This window comes from Amblyomma maculatum, chromosome 1 (genome assembly GCF_055883805.1).
Source record: "Amblyomma maculatum isolate TAMU_Amacu chromosome 1, ASM5588380v1, whole genome shotgun sequence".
In the NCBI taxonomy this organism is placed as follows: Eukaryota; Metazoa; Arthropoda; class Arachnida; order Ixodida; family Ixodidae; genus Amblyomma; species Amblyomma maculatum.
In genome coordinates, this window is record NC_139344.1 from 134,783,834 (window position 1) to 134,804,208 (window position 20,375).

Here is a 20,375-nt window from a genome sequence, read left to right on the forward strand (position 1 = left end):
CCCCCCCCCCCCCCCCCCCGGCTTCTCCCGTTGCTTCCTTTCTACCTGGCAACAGGTTTCTTCCCCAGTCCTCCAACTCAAACTTCTTCAATCTCCCTATTTTTGCCGCCGCATACACACGCCGACCGTATTTCATTCATTCATTCATTCATTCATTTTGTGTCTACTTCAAGCCGCATCGCTCGTCATTTATGCTGTGATGTGTGGTTTTAATTTTTCAAGGCATCTAGCTGTTTCCCGTTTAGAGCACACGATGGGCTGCAGTCAGAGCTGTTTATTCGTGGCCGAACCAGATTTTTTTTTCTGTATGGGGTGGCTGCGGAAGGGGCTATGCATACGCATAGCAAGCATTGAAAGCAAAACAAAAGACGCACAAAACCAGCGGCGACCACCCGAACCATAGACGCAGCATTGCGGCTGCCAAGTCGCCGGCGCGGAGCCTCGACACAGCGGCGAAGCAGCCGACCGCGCTCCGACCGACGGCAGCCGACGGCGCGCGGATGATCGTATAGACTGCAGTCGTTTTTCTTTTCGTTATATGCCGGCTCGATCCACCCATGCCTGCCCACCAGAGTTGCTTTCTCGGACTGCTAATCAATGGCGCTGAAGTCGCAGCAAGCAAAAGACCCGACTCTGGCAGAATGGTTCCTGACGGCTCACTGAACGAGCGGCTCCCCAAAAGAACCGTCGCTCACGGTTCCTGACCGCTAACTGAGCGAAGGCCCTCCAAAAGAGCGGCCGCTCAGTGAGCCGCAGCTCATTATCGCTCTTCTGAAAAAGCAGCTCAAAAGAAAGCCGAAGGCGAGGGGATGCGAGGGGATGTTTGCGAGGAAGGGCGGGAGGCATGGCCTCCGCGATCACCCCCACGCGCGCGGGGGGGGGGGGGGGGGGGGGGTGACCTCGGAGGCCATAAGAGAGGGCAGTTGCTTTCTCGCATCGCTAATAGATGACGCCGAAGTCGCAGCGAGATCTGGTTCCCAAGGAACCGTTCGGCTCGAAACGAATCACTGAACGAGAGAGACGGCTCACCAAAAGAGCCGCCTGCTCAATTTTAGTGAGCCGCCGCTCACCCGCACTTTTGAAAGAGTCGCTCAGAAGATCCGACTCGCTCCTCAGGGATCCATCTCTAGCGTAAACCGTACGTAGCAATATGACCGCTCAGAAGCATGCCGAGCAGGACCGCCGGTATCAATATCTGCAGTTCCATCTCAAATGTACGCTCTCTCTCGCGACAAGTAATAATTATCATAACCTGTTCGGCGTCGGAACCGACGATCCATGCATTAAATAAAACTACTGTGACCCACAGAACACTAAAACTTCGAAAAACCCCGGAAAAGCCGCAGCGAGGAGGCGAAACCTGAAGCTGGGAGGTTTGCAACATGGGCGCGCGTGCTAGTGCGCAGTGCACATTCTCGAGTGCAAGCTTGCAATATTGGGCAATAGGGATTCCGAAAACGTGTACGAGCACATTTTTGTAACGCGAATCTGATGTTGACTACTCGATCGATACAACCGTTCAAATCTACCCGTCCCTTCCGCTTCAAAATTATGAAGTGTTGGTTGTTCACATTTTAACAGCTTGCACTTAATAGCTCCCTGTTATTCAAGATTGACGTGCGAAAGACCAACAATTAGAGAATATTATTTCTGTGAGCATTTGAATCTACCGCGTAACCTGCGGGCATAATGCAAAGCTGGCGAAAAATCGATAAAAGAAGCATTTGAACTTGGTTTTGCCAACGTCGTTTCTATTATTAGCACGTCTAAATTACTAAGGACATAATAACAGTGAACAGCTTTGATAACGCGCTGTTGAGGTTTCCCCCAGTTACCCGTCGTTTTTGTGGGTCGCTGTATCTGCGTGCACCTTACGACTCGCACCGTATTTGCAGGCTTCATGCGTTGCGTCGTATATCCGCGCACTTTTTCCATGATTGGCGCATGTTCACGCATTCTACAGCTGCCCAGCAGAAGGCATGTTCACAGCAAGGCTGCTGTGAACATGCCTTCTGCTGGGCAGCTGTAGAATGCGTGAACTTTGAATGGTGACAGTGGCACCATTCTTCGATTGGGTCTTTCCCTGAGCTTGCAGTTCACTATGCGCCTCACTGCATACAGGTTGAATTTTTCCGGGTTTGCGAATTAAATCGATAGTTAAACCAATTATGAAATCGCAAAAATAGGCAGGGGAAAAAGGTAGGAAAAAGGTTTGCAGTAGTAAATATCCGTTCAGGACGGGTTGCAGTACGCCGAATAGTGTGTTCGAGTTGCTGCGAGACTCGCTTTAATATATATTGTAATGGTAGCGGCAGATCACAGTGGTAGTGAATACAGAGTGTGAATTATAGGGAGGAATTTTGCTGTGCCGAGACGAGTAGAGAGTTGTCAAGGAAGCAGGATGAGCAGGACATTTTTCGGGTAGAACAGCCGAAACCTTAGGTGGTGACGCATCTTTAGCTTAAAGGAGCCCTGAGCTAGCATGTTGAACCCATTATGCGGGCAGCGTACGCCATCATAGACTCGTCAGCCAAGTCGTAGCGCCGAGAACTCCGGAACAAAGCGCTGGTAACGATATTAGTGGTTTCTCACAGTGCATCTTTCACCTCGTTGTCAAAGAGCATCCTCCCAGTGTTGCCTACTGCCGCGCACATCCGTATGTAATACAACAGCTGATATCTCCATGCATAGGTTATCAGGGTGCCATCAGGCCCTTTATGAAACTGAAGCGATGGTCTTGTGGTGCAGCATTGAAGAATAGTAGGCATCGAAGAGTAGTTAGACTGGGTAATTCTAGTGTAAATAGACCAGCTGGATCGTACGTCTTGCGCCGAAGTAGGGCTAGCAACATTTGTTTGGTGGAAATATTAGTTTTGTCCCCAGGGCACTGATTATGTTTTGCCCTTTGGTAACCTACATCGCTTCGACTTGAGCTCACATAATATTGGACCTGGGCGCGAGGTTGTTAGATCTTCGAATGCGGAGTTTAGAAATTTGCCGTTTTGAGCAAGCCTTCCCTTCCTCTTGCTTATCTATTTGACGCAGCTTTGGCAGCGAATTCGCCATCGATGTGGACGACCTGGACCAGACCGATGAAGAGGTTAAAGAGAACGTGCGAATGAACAAAAGCATAATCGAGACGTGCAAGCATCAACCATGGCCTATGAATAAAAAATACAAGATGCTGAGGCAAGTACGATATTTAATTAGTACCGAAACCTTTTTTTGAACGTCACGAAGGGAAGTGTTGCGGGAGATACAAAGAACCTTAAAATGGAATGCGCACAGACGCCTTCAAGCAGCGGTAGTCAGTACTGCGACCCTATGTAAAACTATCTGTAAAAAGCACAGTGTGTCTGTCATGCAACTTCATCTCAAACAAGGCGGACGAACGTGCTAACATTCAGGAGATAATTTTGTTTTTAGTTTTTGCGTTCTGGAGGCATGCGCATGCGCGAGCGCCTTCATCATAATTATGTTGTAGGCGATTGACCTTCCCCTTCACCACATTTAAACAACAGCGCCATTATCAGGTAGGTTTTCGATCATTGTGACTAGAAGAGAGGGCATGAAAGTGGTGCAAAAAATGACGGACACTGAGTGACTGAACGAACTGATTTCTTCGGCCAGGGAATTCTTTCACCTGGCCGTGCTCGATTTTTAATAAATAAAAGCTGTATTTTCCCATAATTAAACGGTCTACCTAATGTATTGAGACTGAGTCCAGCGCTTCTATATTATTTTTTTTTTCTGTCTAAGATCCATGTTATGTCATTCTGTGTGCCTGTGCAAACGCTTAACGCCACTGAGAGTGAACCACATTAACTGCTTAACCTACAGGTTGTCTTGACGAAGTAAGAAACGGCTCTAAAATCCTTAGTCGCAATTGCTTAGAGGCCTCGAAGTCCGACTTTAAGCATGATTATGGAGTTCTTTTAACCATTTCACGTGTAAAGATAAATTTCAAAAAAATCCTCCGAAACCACTGTCAAAAAGAATTTGTCAGCACAGGCTGCTACAAAAGTGGTTTGTTGCTTAGAAATATTTATAAAGGCCACAGTGGTTATTTATTTAATTTATTTAATTATTGATTACAAGTACCTGCAGTGACCAAGGGGCATTAATGTCGGAGGATTCACACATATTATGTTACGAGCAAATCAAATATTGGGAATGCATCGGCAAGGTAACACAACATATATAAATGAATTAACCACTTGTTAGGACAATGACAAATTAATATACTTTGGTACATCAGTAACAATAAAAAATAATAAAAAATATTGACCTGGGAATATAAAAGTATATCACATTATCATGTCAAGAGTGCTTGAAAATTGGGTGCACAAAAACCACATGATACGGAAGAGTATTCCAGCCGAGAGTTACGTTAGGAAAAAATGAATACGTAAATACATTAATGCGGCATTGATAGCTCTTAATTTTTTTTTATGTAGTCGAGTCTATTCGATATATAGTGTGGCTTCTTTAGATAAGTGGATTTATTAACACCAGTAAAATCATTATAATTACTGTACAAGAATTTCAGCCTGCACATTTCTCTCCGAATGGTAAGAGTCTTTCGCCCTAAACATACTGGAATTTTTGAACTCTTTATTGAAAAATTAGTTTCGGATAACAAATCTAGCAGTACATTTCTGTATTCTTTCCATCTTTTTTATGAGGCTTCTAGGGATCGGGTCTCACGCTACATGAGCATATTCTAGCACTGTTACTGGAATTTCTATATCAAGCTGAAATCGCAAGTCGACATAATGGCCGCGAGCTTCCGACGGGAAGGGCACACTCTGCACAGGGTCATCCCCTCTTAGGGCGAGCATACGAGTCTTTGGCCACTCTATTCGAAGCGCCATTGCTCCCGAGCAGCAAAGCGAAGCGGCAGGCCGCGGGAGAGACCATCACTAGGTTTATTCGTGCCTGCAGTTATCCGCTTCGTCGGACGCGACGGGCCTTCGAAGAGAGCGACCGCCTCGTCGCGTGCTCACCTCAAGTGTATGGGCGACGCTGCATCCATTTGACAAAATATAGGACTTTCTGAGACGTGCCCCAGATAACGAGGCAGGGTTGGTTCTTTTCAGATAATGGGCAGGGGCAATTTCTAGGATAGGCCACATTGACTATTATGCAACTATTATACTGCTGCGGACAGAACCACTGAAAATATCTGCGGGGATAATGCATGAAGGCGAGGTGCTGGCATTGCTTCACCACATTTAGGTTATTGCTTTTGCTAGACGTGCCAAGACCTACGTGAAGAAACATGAAGGTGAACTGGCACAAAGCAAGCAGGCTAAAGACATATTCGCCAAGTACACCATATTGCTCAACAACGTAAGTAGGCGAATATATTCTTTCTTTGTGTTATCCGAAAGCCACCAAAAGATGGTGATGATGTGTTCAATATTACGCAACTTTCGCAACCCTCATACTACAAATGCGAGAATACATAGCAGGAAATATGAAACAAAAGAGATCTCTTTTTCTGTCACATGCTCAGGTATGCGGACGCGAATATTTGGTACTCCTGCCCCGTCAGTCGATGTCTGTGGATAAAACGGTGTCTACTACGTAGCGCTGCAGTTTATGTGGGTTTTAACACTTTAGAGTTAGTAAAGGGAGCTAAGTGCCCAGGGGTTCTAAATCTATTAGCCTTCGCGCAATGCGCTTGTCTGTATTCGATTTAAAATGCGTGATAAATCTGACGCTCAGGTCAAGGCTATTTTGCAGTGAGTATGTCACTAACCTCAATTGTCACTGCAATCGGAAAGTAATCGCTAGCACGAGATTTCATCTTTCTTCTCGCCACTGTTAAGAATTCTACGCAAGTTTATCTACGTTTTGCTGCAGGGAAGCTAGGATTTGCTTATGTGGTTTGTACATTAGTCTTCAGAGGAGACTGCTTGCATTTCTTCATCGGCGACTTTTTAACTCGTTCTCGCAATGTGTTTCAGTCATGGCATCGACTGCAACGTGAAGTCGCAGAGTTGGTGGTAACACTTACACCGTGGGAAATGCGCATCAAAAGAATTGAAAGTAAGTACAGGCACATAATATTTATTGACATGCACGCATTAATGTAGGGGTTTGTTAGCTGGTCGAGGGTAGGTGCTAGCTAGTGAAATCGACCTGAAGCAAAGTCAAGGTTTTTTTCTATCTCTTCAGCTTTTACTGAAATTTTGAAGACACTTTCCCCGTTTTGCGGCCCTTGCCAGGGCCGCAAAACGGGGAAATCTGCCAGGGGTTGACCAGACCTTAAATCACCTTTGGAACTGACAGAAGTATGACATTTCCAGCTGGTCTCCAGGAAGAAATGAAATTATTCTATTGTCTTAAGTTAGTACATGAAAAGTATTTTGTATACAAAATATAAAACGCTTCATCAACCCACTGTGGACCTAATGCCGACAAACTAATTTCGAGTTTTGGGTTTGGGCATGTATTTCTTTGTAAATATATGCAATGCACCAAAGTCGTTTGTTTCAGGTCATTTTGGATCTGTCGTGGCTTCATACTTCATATTTCTGCGGTGGGTCTTCTGGCTCAACTGCTTCATCTCCGTTTTTGTATGTTGTTTTCTGATGGTGCCAGAGGTAGGAAACATTCTTATGGTCATATAACAGATCACGATTGCTACTTGACAAGCAAGTCAATTAGTAGCGAAACTTTAATGAATAATTACATGCTCTCGTCAACCATTTCCTATTGTGTCTTAAAGGGACGAGTAGTTGCTCTATTTCGATAGCACTCCACGTTCTAGTCCCAAAGAAAACGAATCTTTTTTTTTTTTTTTTTTTTTTTTTATAAGCTAGGAAAGAACAAAAATACGAAATATAGATTCCATCAGCCTCCGAATTCGCAAGTAAAATGCATGTGTCGACTCCGGATTTTCGGCCGCAAATCGGAGTGGCTACTACATTATACTGAAACGGTAATGGAGCCAGAATTAGGCAAAAACATTTTTTTTTTTTACTGAGAACATTCTTTGTTTCTTTTATAAAATTTTGCAAGATGACATGAAAACGTGGATGGTGAAAAAGCAGCAACAACGGAAGAGTTTGAACTATATTTTCGTGTATTCTGATGCTTTCCATGGGAAAACAGGTTTTGCGAGGTGATGATGATCCTAGTGGTATGAGGAAGCAACTAGAGAGCGAAGAAATGAAGAGCGCCTTGAACCTGCAGGCGATCTGGGAATTCGAAGTACGTCGCCAATTTTTCTGCCATCTTGGCATTGCAAAATAAATAACGGAAGCACGTTCGCAGCATTTGGCTAAGCGCTTCAGAGGTCTGCCTGTGTGCATGAGCTGCCCGGTCGCATAGTTGGTGGCACAGAATATTAGCAGTGCCTAAAAATGACATTAGTGTTGCAACGCGACACAGTTCATGAAATGAGTTTCTCTTGCAGGGGTACTTGAAGTATTCGCCAATTTTTTACGGGTATTACAGCAACAGAGAGATGACGGAAGAAGGTTACCGATTGCCTTTGGCCTATTTGCTCTCCTCGCTAACCATGTACATATTTAGTTTCTTCGTAATCCTTCGCAAGTAAGTGTGGCTACTCCATTTCTTATTTCGAAAAATTGAATACAGTGTTTTAAGGTGTGGGAAAGAATTATTGTTACTGGCCTCTAATGGAACGGTTCGAAGGTATTGTGAAGCATGCATTTCTACTTTCGACTTTTTTTTTTTTTCATGAACACGGGTAGCCCTATTTTATGACAGCAATAGCGACTACGCTCAAAAAGATTTATTAAGCAATTAAAATGAGTCGTTACGTACATATTGTGCCGTTTATGATAATATTAAATCCGGAAAAAAATGCGCAAAAAACAGTACATTACGCTTGGCTCGAGCCACAGAATGTTATCAGTGGCCGCTTCTTATAACCTGTAGTTCGTTTTTAATCTCAAGAACAAAGAACAAAACCATTCTTGTTTGACTTTCATGACTTCCAATATCGGCACACGTGATAATTATTTAACTAAACAGACGCCAGTGAATCGAATAAAACCCTTTAGCTCCGGCCATACATCATAATTGCAGGCGTACTTTCATTAAATTCTTTCTTACTTCTTAAAAAATTCATACTCGTGCATCAGTACACGACATTAGAGACTCGTCTAGTCTTTCTAACCCTTCTGCCTTAGCGCACCAGACTCACCCATGAAACACTCTACTAGCCTTTCACAAGCTACGGTCAGAGAAAATTTCGAGCAGGAGTGAGGACAGCGTGTAAATTTTATCCGAAGTCTGAGTTCCTCTCAAAACTACTTTTCGAAGCTTGCTTTGATTTCATCCATTCCATATCGACTTTTCTAAATTAACGACTGATATCTTGACAGGTGCGGGAAGTAAAAAGAAAAAAAAATAAAAAAAAATTGCGCCGTACGAATGATTTAATACTTATGAAATTTGGGTTCTTTTTGATTATTATTTTCGACGGTTGAATCGCTGGCTTTTTTGGATGATTCAGTGTTGAAGTATGTGTAGTTATGAGTTAGTATATCTCAGCGTTTTAGTCAGCATGAGCAACTTATTTACCAGTAACTGCGTGCAAATGGTAGTACACTTCAGCTGTGCTAGTACAAAAAAAAGTTACTGTCGTCATTGAAAACGTAATGCACAATAAGCGAGATAAGTGGCAGACAAAATCACGAGTGGTAGTTCGCATCTAAGAACACGGCTGATATATTGTTGCTAATTTGTCGCGCTGGGTTGAGCGAAAGGGCGAGTCATCACATGGTCTGCTCGTTGATGTCAGTGATGGAACATCGCACGAGAGTTTCAACAGCCACAAAGTTATTTTCATGACGCTAATGAACGGTCTCATCTCACTTTTTGGCACGCACTTGAGAAACCAGCTGAACCGACTAACTACTCTGAGCAGATAATGATGGGCACCAGTTACTGCTCAGATAGCAGGCCGCCATCAGGTGATGCTTCCTGGGCTGCAGAGGCTTCTAAGTTAGGAGAGGAATATATATTTCTAGAGTCACAACTGCGCTTTTTATATAGCAATACTATGGTCCCCATCACGCCCCCGGCTTCACTACTTAGTTAATATCGAACTTTGACCCAACGTAACTCGTGCTCAGCAGCTAGCTAGCTATGCCTCTCCCAACAATAGTGACCTTTTTCGATTAAAGCAGAATTTCGAAAACAAAATTAGGCATACATTTATCGGTTTATTTGTTTAAACCATAAAACTCAACACTTAGAGCTAACTGGGAGCTTCAGCATGTTGGGGCACGTGTAGGGTAACCTACCTGGGCATCACCCAGTTAACCTCCCTGCCTTTATATTCTACTATTTTTATCGCTCTCTCTCTCTCTCTTGAGAACGAGTTTCTGAACGTGATTTTTTTTTCTCAGATTGTATAACTGTCGCATAACAACCAATACATCCGCATACTCTCAGTCAACACACTTGTAATTTGTGGTATTTGTTTTTAAAAACGTACCATTAGTTTTTTTTTTTTTTTTTTTTTTTTTTATGGCAGTCGTAATTACTAATTGCAAGCGCAGGAGGAACTTCAGAAGCAAAATTTTGCCACGTATCAGAAGCTTGCACTATTATATCAGTATGTTCATAAAAATTATCTTGCAATATTCTACAGCTATCGCACAACTATTATCAGAAACGCAGCCCACTGATTTCCTATGACAGTTTGTCTCTCGCGAAGAGTTGGGGGAAAAAGCTCCAGAAGCAAATTTTTGCTATTCGCTCAGACCATTCCCGTAAGCATGTGCGTGACAGTATCTTAGTACTATCCCACAGTGGCCTCACAATTAACTGGTATCCAAGAAAGCGGATCTTGAATTCTTGATCAGCTCTCTCTCTCTTTCTCTCCATTCTGACAAATAAACCATGTAGCAAAATACCGGCAAAAGCTAAGCCAATGGATGAACTGTGCGACGTAAATTCTAGTAAAATGCCTTTGCTTATTGCCGTAGTAAAAAGTTACTTTGCTTTCGGCAACCAAGTAATAGCGATATGAATGTATGCTTCGCCGTATCAGATAACCATCGTCAAAAGGAATGTGCCTGCATTATGCACGCTCAGCATGAAATTGCCATTTTAAATGCCTTACTACGACTCGGTGGAATGCCGTGTGTCACACACACACAAAAAAAGGGGTGTGGTTAATTGATGCTGCACTTTTTCTTAGAATGGCAGAGAATTCTCGCCAAAGCAAAATGACGGAAAAGGAGGACGAGTGCACATTCACGTGGAAGCTTTTTTCGGGCTGGGACTTCATGATCGGCAACTCCGAGACAGCCCACAACAAAGTAGCTTCACTCGTTATGAGCTTTAAGGTCAGTGATGCTACACGGTCGTTTCGAACAATGTCGCAGTGTGCGTATGTGTGCGTCAGTAACCTGTGTTTGCTACACGGTTGTTTCGAACAATGTCGCAGTGTGCGTATGTGTGCGTCAGTAACCTGTGTTTTCATCCGGAAATGCAAGCTTGATGGTTCGGTGTCATTGCCGTTGTCGTGAATGCATACCCATGCACGCCATAATTGACAAAATATAAAATATACTGATGCTTGGGAAATTCCTTAAAACGGGTACACTACATTCTTTTGTACCGCAGGAAGCAATCCTCGAAGAAAAAGAACGAAAAAAAGAAGAGAGAAGGTAAGTCCACAAACAGCATAGTAAACTTCTGGTGAGCTGAGCAGTTAAAAATTCCTAACTCAGTTCATGCTTTTGCTTTCCAGCTGGAAAATAATGTTTCTCAGGGCTCTTGCTAATTTCATAGTGCTGATTCTACTCGCCTCAAGTGCCTATGCTGTAGTGCTGGTAGTAGAACGCTCACAGGAGCCAGAGGCGGAGACGTCATGGTATCGGCAGAATGAGGTTGGTCCCACAAGGTTACTATGTTCTTGTCAAGTGATCTCTCTCTGATTTCCTTCACCCTCCGGAGAGGGCTTTCCGAAAAAAGAATTTGTGCCGCAAAGATGTGCTAAAGAGTGCTTCTCATACTTAGGTTACATTGGTGGTGTCAATGATATCTATTGTGTACCCGAACCTATTCGACGTAATTGGTATGATGGAACAATACCACCCGAGGATACAACTTCGATGGCAGTTAGCAAGGTAGGTTCCGCTTATATATAGTGCTAAGAAACGTTATTTTTTTGTCTGTTGTATAAGCGGGAAATATTAAATAATTAGGATGAGAAACCTGGCCAGTATACAGGCGCTTCTTTTAGCATGTCCCACGTAAAAACAGGGAGGATTTCAAGTCATTCATGCAAGGAACATGCTGTTTGATATGAACCGGCAAGCATGTTTTGATTTCTCGTTCGTTCACTGCAAATGGGGATATCTAAATAAATTGCAGTGTTACTTTTACATAGCCTCTATAATACGTTAGAGGAGGACTTCCGTTCATCTATTCAGGACACTCCTAAAAAAAAAAAAAAAAAAAAAAAAAAAAAAAAACAAAAAAAAAAACACCACGCATCATCAAAAGTGCATCCAGACGGCCTCAACCAAACATTCAATTAAAGAGCGGAACATAGAGAGAATTTCGGCTTCTCAGAGCGCTACCGCAGCTTTTAATTATTTTTAACTTGCATTTATATTGCGAAAAATTTGTGCGCCGATATATGCACAATTTTTGTTTTAATGCGCATATTAAAGGCGGCCCTTTCAACGTTATTTTTCAATTTATCTGGGAGACTGGTTTGAATAAATGTTAGAAATGACCTTAGTAAACTTCTGAAGCCTATGGAAGACAATATGAGGGGTTGGTAAAAGTGACGTTTTCAATGAGAATGCAGATTCTTAGAGTAAACTAAGTGCAATAGCTTGGTGCAGTGACCGTAAGAACCTAAATGGATTTCCTTGAACGCTTTTTTCTGTTCCAGAATTTTGATACTCTATTTGCTAAATTTATACACGCTTATATTCGCTTTGTTTGGGAAAGTGATGAGCATGGTGAGTAAGAATTTTTATAACTTCGTCGTTCGAAAAGACAAAAAGGAGTTCTAAAATTTAACTGCCTTTGCTGCGTAAAGGCACATTATTGAGGGAATTTAAAACTACTTTTACACTCCAAGAAAGTGTACTGAATTTCTGAAGTAGCCGCCCCGTCAGCACTCTTAGATCCTTTAGAAAACTCTTCCACATGTTTTCTTTTTACATTAAAACTTGTACAAACAAAAAGCTGAATATTCGAAAAGTGAGAACTGTGCGATCTGTCTTTGAAGAGCGGAAGCACCTATAACTTCGTGGCACCGGCTTTTCGATTCACATAGCACTGTTAATAAAATTTAAACAGTGTAACTTATCGCTACAGTGGCGACAACTTCGCAGAAATTTACGTAGGCCAGTTATACGTAAAAGAGCCTTTTCGGCCAAACATTCCATCTTCCAAACATTCCCTCATTCCAGCCGCCTGGAAATTACTGGCGCAGCTCACAGTCAGCTTCTTAAGACATCGCCGTAGGCAGGGTTCGTCGTTATGAGTTTGCAGATGCAGAGCTGATGGAAGAATTGTGAAGTTCTTTCAATCGCGCAATGCTGTCTGTTAGGTGTTTCGTGACCCATGGCTCTTTATCACGTTTGGATAAAAGCTTTTCTGGCAGTGACCATTCAATTCTTCAAACGCTTTAGTTTTCCATGTAATCTCAACATTCGGGACAATTAAGAATGACATGTGCGATCAGTAATAGTCATGCTGCTGATTTTATTAATATGCGCGTGGTGCTCCGAATATAGTACTAACCGCTAAACCTAATTGACATGGCGCGCAGTATGGATGAAAACAAACTGAAAGCAAGATAATCAAAACCTAATGAACCGAAAACGAGAAGAAAGCTCGACATGGTTCTATGTTGTTTATTTAGACTGGTCATAAATTACCTCAACTGTTTTTATTGAAATTGATTTAACGATTTCTCGTGCATGGGAGAGGCAGGGACGAAAGGCTACGGGGAAGCTTGACAAAGGCCCCACCTACTTTTACTCTTCTTTTGTGCTACTCTTTCCAGACTACTGCCCTTGTCGGCATGAAAGAAAACATAACGTATTTGCTTGACATGGGACTTTTAGAACCTTCGATCCTGAACACCACAATACTCGACAGCAATGCCACTACAACTTATGCTTCGTCCACACTGTCTGAAGAAACTCTATTGTCGGCCACAACAATAGAGCCATTCATTGCATCTCTGGCAGAAGCTCTAGTGGGACCCCAGTTCTCTTTCCAACCGACTTCTGTCCTCAACCAAAGTAACTGTACAATTGTTCCCGTGAACTGCACCCTTCTCCTCCAACTGGGTGTCAACCTGACACGAGCAGGTATTCTACCTCTCCTTCAGTCTGAGAGCTTGGTCGTAACGAATGGTACGTTCTTGGACGAAATGACCACAACATTTTTCCAACTGACAAATGAATCGGCACCAACAACGCCTCAAGCCGAAGAGTCTACTACCACTCAGATGCCACCGGCAAAACTCTTCGAGGGATATGACGCAATCCTGCTGCGTATTGCCAATTTCACTGTTATTGGTGTGGCGAATTGGACATATCGGTTTCCCGCTGGTCCCGATGGAAACATTTCCATGCCAGTCATCTATGTAGACAACTACTCGAAGACTGTGAACGTGACCGACGAAGACCAAGGCACGCTGCCAGAGAAGCAACCGCCGTTGTGGAAGGGCACGATGGGCACTCCGCGTGACCCAAATGACACAACCGTGCCCACATGGACCGAATTCGCCACGACTATCGACCCGAACAACTGTACCGTTGTATACGTGTCTGTGTGCAATGGTGTCACCGATGGACCGTTCGATATTCCATCATGGACATCGTCCGAGACAGCGCGACCTACTTCTACCACCACTGAGCCAAGCACAAGAAAACCGGGTAGTCCTCTGAGGCCAGAAGATCTCCTCCGAGTCGATGAACACACCAAAGAAAAGCTGAGGAAGCTCTGCTGGGAAACAATGTTTGGCCAGGTAGGTAAACAGGTTTGAAATAGAAACTTAAACACTCTCGAAACAGAATTGTGCTGTTGGATTCTGAGGACTGGGAGATGTGTTGATAGTATGATTTTTTAGACGCGCAAAAACACTGTGCCGAGGTGGCTTGTCTGGTGCACGGCGCCCATAAGAACGAAATAGCTATTGTGCTTTGAAGTAGCTTAACGCCAAGCTTTCACGTGCCACTGCATGGCTAAAACTCTTGATGCTTTCAGTTGTAGCGTCCAGTAAATTTTTGTACTGAATGTGAGAGAAATTGATTCAGTTAACCTGCTTAGTTACAGCAGAAAATAAGGAGGCGAATTGATGTCTGGTGTTAATCGAAAATTAATGCGTCGCTTGTAAACCGGTTTGAGTGATAGATTACCTGTAAGAAATTCAACGAATCACTTTTGTGTGACTTTAATCTTACAAAGATGGCGCTATGCATCACTAGTGTTACCTAGTTTGCACCCCGTTTATTAATGCCGTATCGGTTGTAATTGTAGTTGTGACGACTATTACAGGACAATATAATGTCAAGCGGGCTCACATATACAATTTGGGGGTCTTTAGGAGCTTAAATACTGACAGTACGCCGTCGTAGTAATGCCAGGAGATGGTGTCGTTCTTTGCCGCGCGCATCTGCATGTTCTGATTCTACGTAGGCTTCGCAGATTGAACAAGCCAGAGTGAAACTTGTGGTTGTAGGACATGTCTGAATATTGTATTACTGTGTGCATTTCAGGAGATTGTCAAGATCACCGTTATGGACCTTGTCATGACTATAGGGTCCACTATAATTACTGATTTCATTCGGGCGCTGATCGTCCGCTACGCTAATGACTGCTGGTGCTGGGATCTCGAGCAAGGGTTTGTAAGTGCATGCCTTCACTTTCGTTTAATACTGCAACAAATGGCAATCTTGATCACAGTATATCTTCGCGAGGCTACAAACCACTTGGCGGCAGCTCTCAAGATTTTTTTTCTTCTGCAGGAAACAATTCTCTACAATTAATGGTGTTCGAAATCAGTTTTATGTAGCAACAACGAAAATGATGTTGCTGGCCGCGGTCAGTGGAGATTTACTTATGAATAATCTCAGCACGAAGACTGTATGTGCGCAAGTGTAGACAACAGACCAAGATTAAACTGCCTATTATCATATGCAAAGTCGATGTTTGTGCGCAAGGTTGCTTGAAAGGATTGTTTTAAATACCCGGCATCTCAGTACTCGTAACTCAATCTTAACTGCCAACACATGCTTTAAGGAAGTATGAGCGACTGTGTTTTTGAGAATCTGATGCGTTTTGGTACTTGCTTATGATTTTCACAGAGGGCATACTGCGCATAATTGTCATAGATAGCATATCACAGAGGGTGCGTTTTGCATGTATTTCGGAGTAATTCTTCGTAGGTTATGTACTGATGCCACACAACAAATTGAGATGTTATTGTATGCACAGAACAGTTACTAAGTGGCTTGTACCCTCATGTTTTTGTCGTTCCAGCCTGGATACGGCGATTTCAAAATTGCCGAGAATATACTTCACCTTGTCAATAATCAAGGAATGGTTTGGTAAGAAAACTTTGACAGTTATTTTGTGGGCGTGACCATCTCGTAAACGTTTAGCAAGCAAGTTAGCCATTGTCTGTCATTAGAAATAAAACAACTTCAGTGAAGGTACGCTAACCTCGCAACTGTTGCCTAGACTACTACGTAGTCAAGAGCATTGGCTCTACCCCATATCAGGCTGAGAGAAAAATAATACCAAAATACATCCTGAATGATTGAAAGCAATGCTGAGAGTCTGCTAAGCTAAAGGTCGCTTATCTGGGTGCTAAGGAAAATGATTACGTATGGCTCATTCTTTACCAAATCTCTCTCTATTTGAAACATTACGCGGAGAGCCAGGTGCACTACAGTTCTTATTAGGACTCTGCGTTGCTATGTGGTTGTTTCGTCATTTTTTCTAATCTGCTTTCCACTCTAGTTGATAGCATGATGTGACGTGATGAGTGTGCACGTTAAGGCACAACAACGAAGGAGCGTTTAACGTAGAGTCAGCGCTTCGGATATCGGCGTCCCCGAAGACGAAATCCTGGCGCTTGGGGTAAGATGATGTACGGGGCGATTCCAGACCAGCACCGACGCAGAAAATGCCCCGCAAGCAGGAATTGGCGGGGCTAATGGGTAGCCACGCATCTGCAATGACTTCAAGATTAATCCGGATGTCTATACTCGCCCTAGGCTTTCCGCGTTTCTGCACCTAAGCTGTTGTACCGCATAACCCCCTAGTATATAAAGGATTGTTAGATGTAGACAGGGTACCATTGACCAAACATCCGCATCTCCATCTGGAGATGGGAATTCGTATTCCCTCGTGTGCTTGGCCGCCTTCTGCTTAGTTCGCCGATCTACCAGCTGCGGTAGGCGATATGCGGACGCGGCGCCGGGGAAGCGCGGCTTTGCGGTTGAGGCTTTATGAATAGAATAATACATGTAGTACTTTCTGTGGAGCTGATTGTTTGGAGCACCGGAAAGCTATTGCGCTGCAGTAACTATAACGTAAAATACAGAAGCATGCAACTTGCACTTACGGTGCCACTGGTTTTGGTTTAACGTACGTTGTTGCATTGCGCAGGATGGGCATGTTTTTCTCTCCTGGCCTCCCGGCAATCAACACTGTGAAGCTCTGCATAATGATGTACGTTCGCTCGTGGGCAGTACTGACGTGCAATATTCCTCACGAGACAGTATTCAAAGCGTCTGGCTCCAACAACTTCTATTTCATGCTCCTACTCATAATGCTGTTCGTGTGTACACTGCCTGTGGGCTACGCCATGGTGTGGCTCGAACCGTCGTGGCACTGCGGACCTTTCAGGTGAGTGAATGCTTTTGACCATATTTCATTTTGGTTCATTTCATGTGTGTCGCTGTGTTAACATTGACTATACTGCTTCCGCCTATATATGTCACCGATGCGTCATGCAGGGGGAAGGCCCAGGTGTCAGGAGACACTTAGGCTTTCTACTGCCTGGTGTCGAGGATGTTATCTGTGTCCATATTAGAATTCATTAAAATGCAACAAATTATGCAAGCCTACACTCCAGGCTTGAATAGTGGAATCTACTCTTTCTGGCAGTCCTTCCTATTCAAGATCTTTGTTAATCCCTTCTGGCACTGTGTCCATTTATGTGGAGGCGACCGGAACGGTGCCAGATATCTCCTGTACTAAGCTGCGAGGCTGCTCAAAAACAAAAGTGTCCCAGACAAACCAAGTGGGCGCTCTTGAGAGTCGTTTGTCCTACTCTGCAATCTGCAGTATCTTGTTCGTTCGCCAAGTTTAGTCAATCGTTGTTGTTTGTGGGGTTTAACGTTCGAAACCGACTCAAGGCTGTGAGAGACGCCGTAGTGGAGGACTCCGGAAATTTCGACTACCTGGGATTCTTTAACAAGCACTATCGAAAAGCGGCCGCCGCGGCCTGGATTCGATCCCGCATCTTTGGGCACAGCAGTTGAGCGCCCTATCCACTGCAGCACCACGACGGGGCCTTAATCAATTGGTAAAGATTAATTAGGTAACATTTTATCAGCTTGATGAAAAAAAAGTGTCCATTGAACATTCAAACGTCTCCCCAACGTGAGGAATTAAAAATAAAGCACCAGACAGCACTTCTTAGGCCCAGTATAAAATTTCCCGACGTCCATATCCGCATTTCCCTTTCCTGAAAGGCGATACTCTTTTCTAATAATGAAGTTGCCCTACCGTTGTGTTCAGCGAAATTTCGAATGTTGCTTGGATCAATGTCTTCCTGAAAACACCGCTAGATGCTTCGAACAAAGGAAAAAAAAAAAGAAAGAAAAAGAAGAAGATAAATGAGCATTCATTATGTCAGGTATATTTTTTTAAAAGCGAGTTTAGACATTTGTTATACGAAACTGCGCACGATAACGACAAAGGAGCCTTCTAGGATGTTAAAATGTCTAGTGCAGATAAGTTTCCCAGTTCGGTCGGCATCGGTTGGGCGGTTGGATTTGTTAAGGCGCAGCGGACCGTGCAAGACTATTCTTCGCGAAGCATGGTTCATGCCTGAGTTTCAGCGATGCACGCGCCAGCGTCAAGAATTTCTAGCACCGAAACCGATGTGGGGTTCGTCATGTTTTATTATGGAGGCACTGAAAAGGTGCCCACCGAGGACGATGATACTGAGAGATATTGAATCGCCCAGCACACACCCGCAAAAATGTTTGATCTGCCATATGCAGCGCCAGAGAATTGGCGATTGAAAGCGGCCTCCGCGTTGTCCCTCTCAACTCACGAACAGGCCCGAGCGAAAAAAAAAAAAAAAAAAAAAAAACAAAGCTTCGTCCACGTCTGTTTGTTCGTTCCTTCCTTCTTTCTGTGTTCTCATTCCATCATTTCTGCTGAATGAATCTGAAATAGCTGCTCTTGCATTTTGTTCTTGGTATTTTCTATAACTAATGACAACTCTGTTTTGGGTTAGAGTGGTATCTGGAATTATAAGGCGGTATCAACCCAAGCCACCTTCCGGGGATTTGTCCCTTGCATCCCTTTAGTGTAAAAAAATGTGAGTTGATTAGCTCCTCTTACGGGTAGTAGTATCTGACGATATCCTTTGGGTACGAATGCTTTTTATCAGGCAAATCACTAGTAAAAGCTGTTGAACATTCCGGTTAAAAATTATCTGTAGCTGTCCTTGAATCTATGTTGTGTAAACGTACCTGCCTGCAGAGTCTGCAAGCCGAGTTCGAAGTTATGCGTGACATAAATCTGAACCACCTATAGGACCAAGATTCAAGTTTGATCATTTCTTGAACCCCTGACTACTTGTCGTTCTTTATTCCAGCGGTTACTTTCGTGCGTACAGAGTGTTCACTGGATACTTGGATAACACTCTGCCACTGTGGATGAACAAGATCATCGAGTATTTGACTTCTCCTGGGGTCGTGATTCCTCTGATATTGCTATTAATGTAAGACAACCGTTACTTTGGATACATTCATCTGACATAACGTAGCGCGCCTAGCGGCACACCTCGTTGTTTTGATTGATGCACAAATTTAATTCTTTAGATACAAAACCTGTAATTCCGTTGGAGCTGGGCAACGTATTCAGCCACGGCAGTAGTGTTGGTTATTTTAAGTGAAATATCTTTAGTTCACAACGGTAATGGTAAGGGCGTTCCTCAGACGACGGAGTGTGTCAGCCTTCAACGTCCACAGAGGTCATTCAACACTCATAATTTGTAATCGTTCTGCGGAGGGATTAAAGAGATCAAAAAGAGCATAAATTTAATTTTTTGTCCCAGTTTCCCGTTTAATATGTTCTCCATTCTGAGCATTCTTTCACTGAGCTGTTCTTGGAATTGTATGAAACCATTGGTTTAATATTCTTGCTGGCATTAATCCTTAAATATATCTGTGATAAGAATTGTTACCACAAATTGGGCGCTGCAAAGAGCTCTTAAATGATAGAAAGTTCATTTTTTTAAAAGTACATAATTTGATGATTTGCCGCTGTTTACTCGAATCAAAAGTCGTTTCTGTATTTGACATCTATTTTTCACAGACTTATTATATACTACCTGGTGGCCCTCACTGGGTCTTTGAGAGAATCAAACAACGATCTCAAGCTGCAGTTGAGAAGGGTAAGTACTGGACAAATGGCAAACCTAAAGCTTCATCATTTCGTAATCATGTCATTCAAAATTCGCCATGTCGTAGTGCGCTGATTATGATGCAGTCGGCGAATATGCGGCTTAAAGGTCACGTATGCTTAATAAGATGTAGACTTAAGAATTAATTTGTGAAATGGGGTCCGAAAGCAGTATCGTGGTGATAGGACAACCGTGAACTTGAACACTTTCAAAAGCAACTTATTTATTATAGCTGCGCAGATGCAGCAAGACTAAATTACGTTCCGTCGTGATACGTACATTAGCCTCCGCCTAAAATGAGCCGTTTAAATGCACTCGTGCAGGACACGTGCCAGGCGCTGCTCTAGAATCGATGCCTCTTCCCCGCAAAGCTGCCCACGGGAAGCCTTTTCTTTGGAGGTGGAGAATATTAAGAGACGCGTTAGTCTTACAGTCGGGTCTAGCACATCTGGATCGCTGACATGCGCGCCAGTCATTTCGTGTCTGCAGCTACAGCAGTTTCCAGTACAGGGTTTTGAATATTTGGGGGCTGGGATTTAAAACATTCCTATGCAAAATCTACTAACCCATTCGAGCTGAAATAACGTTCACAAAGTAGCAAACTATAGTCTACGTTATCTGATAAGTGATTCAACATCGGTACTTGCCTACATTTCTCGAAATCGAGAAAAAACTGCTCTCGGTGGGGTGCACA

At 43.4% G+C, this 20,375-nt stretch overlaps 1 protein-coding gene across 1 annotated transcript in view; it reads left to right on the plus strand.

The window, feature by feature from the left end:
- The window catches only part of LOC146203982 (transmembrane channel-like protein), a 46,522-nt gene that overhangs the window by 25,328 nt on the left and 819 nt on the right, over positions 1 to 20,375 (plus strand). Inside the window, exons 2-16 of the mRNA XM_084603853.1 lie at positions 3,046 to 3,189; positions 5,256 to 5,352; positions 7,123 to 7,221; positions 7,427 to 7,566; positions 10,190 to 10,337; positions 10,618 to 10,661; positions 10,745 to 10,883; positions 11,014 to 11,123; positions 11,900 to 11,969; positions 13,025 to 13,996; positions 14,748 to 14,876; positions 15,511 to 15,578; positions 16,645 to 16,884; positions 18,872 to 18,997; positions 19,594 to 19,672. Coding sequence (XP_084459979.1) covers positions 3,046 to 3,189; positions 5,256 to 5,352; positions 7,123 to 7,221; positions 7,427 to 7,566; positions 10,190 to 10,337; positions 10,618 to 10,661; positions 10,745 to 10,883; positions 11,014 to 11,123; positions 11,900 to 11,969; positions 13,025 to 13,996; positions 14,748 to 14,876; positions 15,511 to 15,578; positions 16,645 to 16,884; positions 18,872 to 18,997; positions 19,594 to 19,672 — 2,605 coding nt within the window. The remainder of the gene's footprint in view (positions 1 to 3,045; positions 3,190 to 5,255; positions 5,353 to 7,122; positions 7,222 to 7,426; positions 7,567 to 10,189; positions 10,338 to 10,617; positions 10,662 to 10,744; positions 10,884 to 11,013; positions 11,124 to 11,899; positions 11,970 to 13,024; positions 13,997 to 14,747; positions 14,877 to 15,510; positions 15,579 to 16,644; positions 16,885 to 18,871; positions 18,998 to 19,593; positions 19,673 to 20,375) is intronic.